At 38.2% G+C, this 6,000-nt stretch overlaps 1 protein-coding gene across 14 annotated transcripts in view; it reads left to right on the top strand.

Annotated features, from left to right (window-relative positions):
- The window catches only part of LOC106774002 (chromatin modification-related protein EAF1 B), a 28,844-nt gene continuing 22,844 nt past the window's right edge, over nt 1-6,000 (top strand). For 8 of the 14 annotated variants that reach the window (XM_022786492.1, XM_022786488.1, XM_022786490.1 and 5 more), the window contains exons 1-7: nt 1-877; nt 2,036-2,226; nt 2,332-2,386; nt 2,469-2,566; nt 2,704-4,063; nt 4,170-4,289; nt 4,445-4,684. In XM_022786492.1, the coding sequence (XP_022642213.1) occupies nt 2,084-2,226; nt 2,332-2,386; nt 2,469-2,566; nt 2,704-4,063; nt 4,170-4,289; nt 4,445-4,684 (2,016 nt within the window). In that variant the 5' untranslated portion in view covers nt 1-877; nt 2,036-2,083. The other 6 variants (XM_014660781.2, XM_022786482.1, XM_022786491.1 and 3 more) reach the window with 6 other exon arrangements.

Raw genomic sequence — 6,000 nt, 5'->3', positions numbered from 1 at the left:
ATACGTCGTCGTCTTCATGTCCAGCCCACAACAACTCGCATAGTCCCTCTCCACCCACACGCGCAAGAAGAACAAGGAACGTGCAGAATATAGGGAAAGAAAGAGAGGAACAAAATCAGCATCACGATTACCCAAATTGGAGACGTTAGGTTCTTCAGAATTGTTTCCATGGCTGACATTTGCTGCTACATGTTACTCTCTTTGGCCAATTCGTGATCGAAGTGGTGGCCCTTTTCCAAAACCCTAGGAGAGAGAAACTTCACATTGAAACGGCCTCTTGGGGCTCTCAGGTTGCGCCCTACCTTCCAATTACGTTAACCTTTTGTGGATTCAGGTGTTTCTCTTGCACCAATTGTTGTGGTTTTGGCATTTTCTTGTGTTCCCAAGGAAACCCTAGGATCATGCAAATTGGGGAAATTGGAGGAAATAAGCTCTGTTAGGGCTTAATTTTGTGGGGCGAATTGTGCTTGATTGTTGTCTCCATGCGACTGTGTCGTGCATTATGCTGGATGTGCTTTCTGGTTTGTCTGTTTATGGGTATTCTATATTAATGTGGTATTAAATAAAGGAGGATTGTGTCCCCCCATTGGGAAATTAAGTGGAATGCATATCTTCGAAGTGGCTGGATTGAAATTTGAAGCTTAAACTTCTGGTTTGCTATGTTGGTTTGAGAATTTGAAAGGAAAAAATATTATTGGTGGCAAGTGGCAGCGTTCATGCTTGCATTAGTTTCTCAATATGTGCATTTATTAGTGACTAGTACCTGAGTATAAAGTACTACACACTTTTACTTGTTGCTATTAGTTGGCAAGGCATCATTGAAGAGTCTGCAACCTTTGTCTGCATGTGCTATCCTGTTTGAGAAATTTAAACTAAGGTGCTTTCATCCTTTCATCTTGGCAAGTGTTTTGGATGTCTCTGTAGCCTATTGGACCGTGTATATGTTGCTCCTATCTTTACGTAGAAGATGTAGTCAATAATATGCTTACTTGTCATCATCTTGATCTTTAATTTCATTCAGTTGCCGAGTTATATTACCACGTATGTATGAATATGCCACTATTTTCTACTTCCCTGATAGATAATACTTGTATAGACTATGATTTCCACCTCCTGTAGATTCCATAATCTACATCCTTCCCAACTCTGCTGGGACTTCCCAATAAAGGACTTTACGACTATTCACCATTGTTTGGAAGGTGTCTTTGTGACATTTTAACTTAATAGTTATGCTTCAGATTGAGTTCATTACTCTTTCAAATTGGCACGAATCTTCAGATAGTGGATTAAACCTTGCTGGAAAGCAGGTCACACATTTTTTTATGGAGCGTTTTGCTTATTTATGATCCTTCACGACAACTGATGGTTGCCAGATAGAGGCTCTAAGTACATTGGTTGTGGGTGGTGTACATGCGAAACATACTACACTGAAGTTAGTATGTGTACTAGAAGGCTTGTATACTACATCAGATCCATTTCCAGAGGGTTAGTCCCCTTTGCAGTGGTGAGAATGAGATGCTTGGCTACCGAGTAAGATAGTGTCATTATGGGATTTAGAGGGATTCTACCCTTTGATAACAGATTGGGAGAAGATATCAAGGCTTTTGATCCTTTTTAACAGATTCTCCTACGGTCTTGAGCAGATATCTATCAATTACCTGGTGGGGCCCAGTTTCATAGTCTCTAAATAGCAGCTTTGTATGTTGGAAAAAGGCATCATGGAATATTGTAATGTTTTAGTTCCTTCGCACATACGTGTTCCTGTATATTGCTGTCATATAGTGCTAACAAAATGCCATTCTAATTGACTGATGGGAAATATTGCGTGTCTTAATAGGACAATAGCCTTATCCCACTAGGTGAAGTTGGCCAAATGGGTATGATGTCATTGGATAAAAACCAAATTCTTAGAAATATTATTTGTTTCTTAATATTTTAGTGTTATTTTTTCTTTAAATTTTCTGTGTAGCTATAAATCACTTTGTTATTTTGATTTATGCCTTCTTTTACCCTTTTTGCTTCACAAATTTGGCAGACACTTCAGTAGATGGGAAGTGACGCTCGAAGATATTAGAAGTTGGGAATGAATGGATATAAATCAGGTTCTGCTCTCCTTGTAAATGCTGAGGTTGATTCTATGGGAGGAGTTGTTGATGGCGGAATTGGGATAGGTTTGAAAATCTCTCCGCGCAGAGCAGCAATTGAAAAGGCTCAAGCAGAGCTCAGGTGATGGGGCAACCCTTCATGTGGATGCATTTTGTGTTTGATTACCTTGTCGACTGCCTATCAATTTATTATGCCTAATGAATAACTATTGCATGTTGATCTCAGAGAGGAGTATGATGCTCGTGAAGAAAGAAGAAGAGAGCTTGAATTTCTTGAAAAAGTATGAATTTTCTCTTCCTTTGCATTTTGAATCTCATAATACTTTGATGTAAACGAGGCTCACCTGTACTTTGAAAGTGCAGGGTGGGAATCCTTTGGACTTTAAGTCTGGGAATGCTGCTTCAGTTAGTGTGCAGTCTACTTCAATCACTGATCAGCCTCATGAGCAGTTTGTGACCAGGTTGACTATTCTTTTCTATTTTAATCTTTTTCCTTGTATGTATGTGTGTTATCTTTCTATTAATATCTTCTGTGTATTAATTTATTAATGCTCTATTTCTTTTTTCTCTTGTTACTTTTTCTTTGTTCTGGTCTCAGTGAAGCAAAAGGTAGTTTTGCATTGACTGCCTCCCCTCATGCTGATTCTGTTGACAGTAGTGCTAGACCAGGGGCTCCTTTGGCTAGTGAACCTAATACTGCTGATAATCTGCAACTTTTTGACGGGGAGAATGAGTTACCTGACACTGAAAGGAGGTGCTTGAATAGGAGGAATAATATTGCTGTGTCAGAACAATCTTCCCAAATTGATGGAAGTCAAAATGCTAAGGAGACTGAAGATTCAGCTATTTTCCGGCCATATGCAAGAAGGAATAGATCTAGACCAATTCATGGTCCTCGAGGGCCTTCAAGGGAAGCAAAGGGGTTACTGTTGGAAACAAATAACCAAAAGAACCCTAATTTACCAACCATATCTAAGCCCGAGCCTTCCAGTTTAAATTGTGGTATTGGTGCTAAAAGTTTAACGACTAATAATACACTGAATGATGAGTTTGTTGGGATCCGAGATCACCAATCCACTATTGGTAGTGCTAGTGTTCCCAAAGACAAATTGGATATTACAGTGAACATAAACTTAAAAGAAAATCGTGAAACCCTACCTTCTGAAGACAATACTGTTCAAAATCCAATTCTCATGGCTACTGGAGAAGCTAATGTGGTTGAACTAAGCAAACCAATAGGTGTTGTCAATAGTGACTCTCCATCTCACAGACCTACTACTAAAGCTGAAAATGGGCCTTATGACTGTCAGCCAAATGGATTTGGCAATGTAGAAGTAGACAGGAAAAGTGTAACAAATGAAGGCCAAAATAACATTGCTAGATTAGGCAAGAAGAGTTTCGGTTTAGGGTCCTCGTGCACACAAACTAGTTTTGGTAGGCATGTAAATAATGATAGTGATATGTGTACTAATACAAAGAGTGTTGACGCTAATGAAAATACCATGGAACAAACATTTACATTAGAGAATAAGCTGAAATCTGCCAACTGTGAATTTGTGAAAGATAGGCATAAGACCAAAAATGGTGCTATTGTTAGCAATGAACACGATGCTGATTGTCCAGATCATTCTGGTAGTGATAATATCATCAAAGCTGAGGAAGATTTCCATATTAATAGTTCTTCCATGTCAAATATCAAGGGAGTACACAACGACAGTACCACACCAAAAGCTGATACAGATACTGTCTTAGTGGATCAGTCCAATTCTGTCAAGGAAAGCAGCTCAGAAAGACATCAGGTTCCTGTGGACGTGTCACTATCAGAATCTCCTCAGACTGTTCTAGCTGAAAAGGTAAAGAGTGCCACCTCTGATGATCAACCATGTGCCATGCACAATATGAAGTTAGTAGACAAGGCCCGTGAAGATTCTATTTTGGAAGAGGCTCAAATTATAGAGGTCTCTATTTTTGGTTCCATTTCCAATGATTTTTGTATATACTGTTTGGTTACATTTGGACGTTTGCTCAGTAAATTTTGAAGGTCTGATGTGATGCACTAAACAGGCCAAGCGAAAGAGAATTGCAGAGTTATCTCTTCGCTCGTTACCAACACAGAACCACAGAAAGTCACATTGGGGTTTTGTTCTTGAGGAAATGGCATGGCTGGCAAATGATTTTGCTCAGGTTTTATTTTTTTGTACTTACTGGTGATGCTGTGCTCTCTCAAACTTTCTGCAGAAATCTTTTACTTTTAGAATCAAGCAAAATAATAATTGCCATTAGAATTATTTATGTGATTGCGTAGATGTTAATTTTTCTCCTAAAATATTCATCTGTAGGAGCGTCTCTGGAAGATAGCTGCTGCTGCACAATTGGGCCATCGGGCAGCTTTTACTTGTATGTCAAGATTTGAAAAACTAAACAAACAATTAGAGACAAGGGTTTTGTCTCACAAGATAGCAAAGGCTGTCATGCAGTTTTGGCAGTCAGCCGAGCTTCTTCTAGACAATGATGTTGAAAATGTCGATGCAAATGAAGCTATTAGAGACCAGAGAAGAAATTACAATATGCTGCCGCCGGTTATTTTCTCCGTCCTTCTCATTCTGTCTACAAAAGAAACAATGCTATTTGAATTCGGTCTTTGTATTGCTAGATTTTTGCTGCTGTATGAATTTTCTTTCTAATTTATTGAGTGAGTTGCTTTTAGGAAATCATTGAGTATGGAGTTGAATGTTTCTATTTTAGTCTACACTATTGAATGATTGAAACCATGAATTGCATTTCCATACAGACCGTGTAATAATATAAAGTTGTTGCACTGTTTGGTGATTGAGAAGATGAGAGATAAGTAAATAGAAGGAGAAAGTTCTAGAGATTGAGGGAAACTAACAGTGACAAAAGTGATTAAGTTATGGATCTTGGAGGTGCTCCATATATATTGTTTGCAGTCTATATAATCACTGACTGACAGCCTTCAAGTAACTGTCAGTTACAACAGATGCAACGTAGCTGACTAATTTACGAACTACTATAAGCAAGCTACTGTATGATGTAGAAAATAGTGAACTATGCTTAGACTTATGCTTTGAACAACTTGACAGGGCTGGTTAAGGGTGCTAAAATTCCCAATGAAGGCTTTGTTGTAAACTGGTTGTATGGATTGGTTGAAGGTTGATGATAAACTGAAACAAATGGTAGTGTACTTAAAATGTTGTAGTTTCTGACTTGTCTGTTTGCTTTTGGTTTCTCTATCGGTATTTTTTCCTTTTGATTTAATCACTCATTTAATAATGCCATTGGTTGCCATTGGAGTTTGCTAGAAGACTACATACTATTATTTCTATCAGTGCTGTTTTATTTCTTACTACTATTATTACTATTATTGGATAAGAGCTTTTGAATGTAATAAGGATTGATAGTACAATAGTAGTGAAGGATTGGATACAAGTATCATTACAACATATGGAAGATGATCCATAAATTTGGTCAAATGATGGGTAACCAAGAAGGAAATTCCAATCTTGGGGTGAATTGGAATTGAAAATTTAAAATGGGAGGAGGTATGGACGGGAAAAATAAAAACCACGGAGGCAACAATTTATTCAATCACAAAGCCAGGGAATTTGGCAAATGAGTAACAATTTAGGAAGTTGGAACTTCCCATTTTTTAAGGAGATGACGTGTTGGGTTGGATAGGGGGAGCTCAAAGGTATTTCGTTTGAGGGAACTTGACGAAGAAGAAAGATGGAAGTAGTCTTGGTAGGCATGGAGGGAAAGGCACTTTCTTGGTTATAGTGGTGGGATTCTTTCAAGAGAATCTCAATTGGGGGGAGTTAAAAGATGCAATCTTGAGAAGATTTCAGCTCACAATGTGTATAACTCGTTTGAAATTGTA

This window comes from Vigna radiata, chromosome 9 (assembly GCF_000741045.1).
Source record: "Vigna radiata var. radiata cultivar VC1973A chromosome 9, Vradiata_ver6, whole genome shotgun sequence".
Lineage (NCBI taxonomy): Eukaryota > Viridiplantae > Streptophyta > Magnoliopsida > Fabales > Fabaceae > Vigna > Vigna radiata.
Note: the sequence above shows the minus strand (reverse complement) of the source record. Positions and strands in the feature narration are given on the sequence as shown.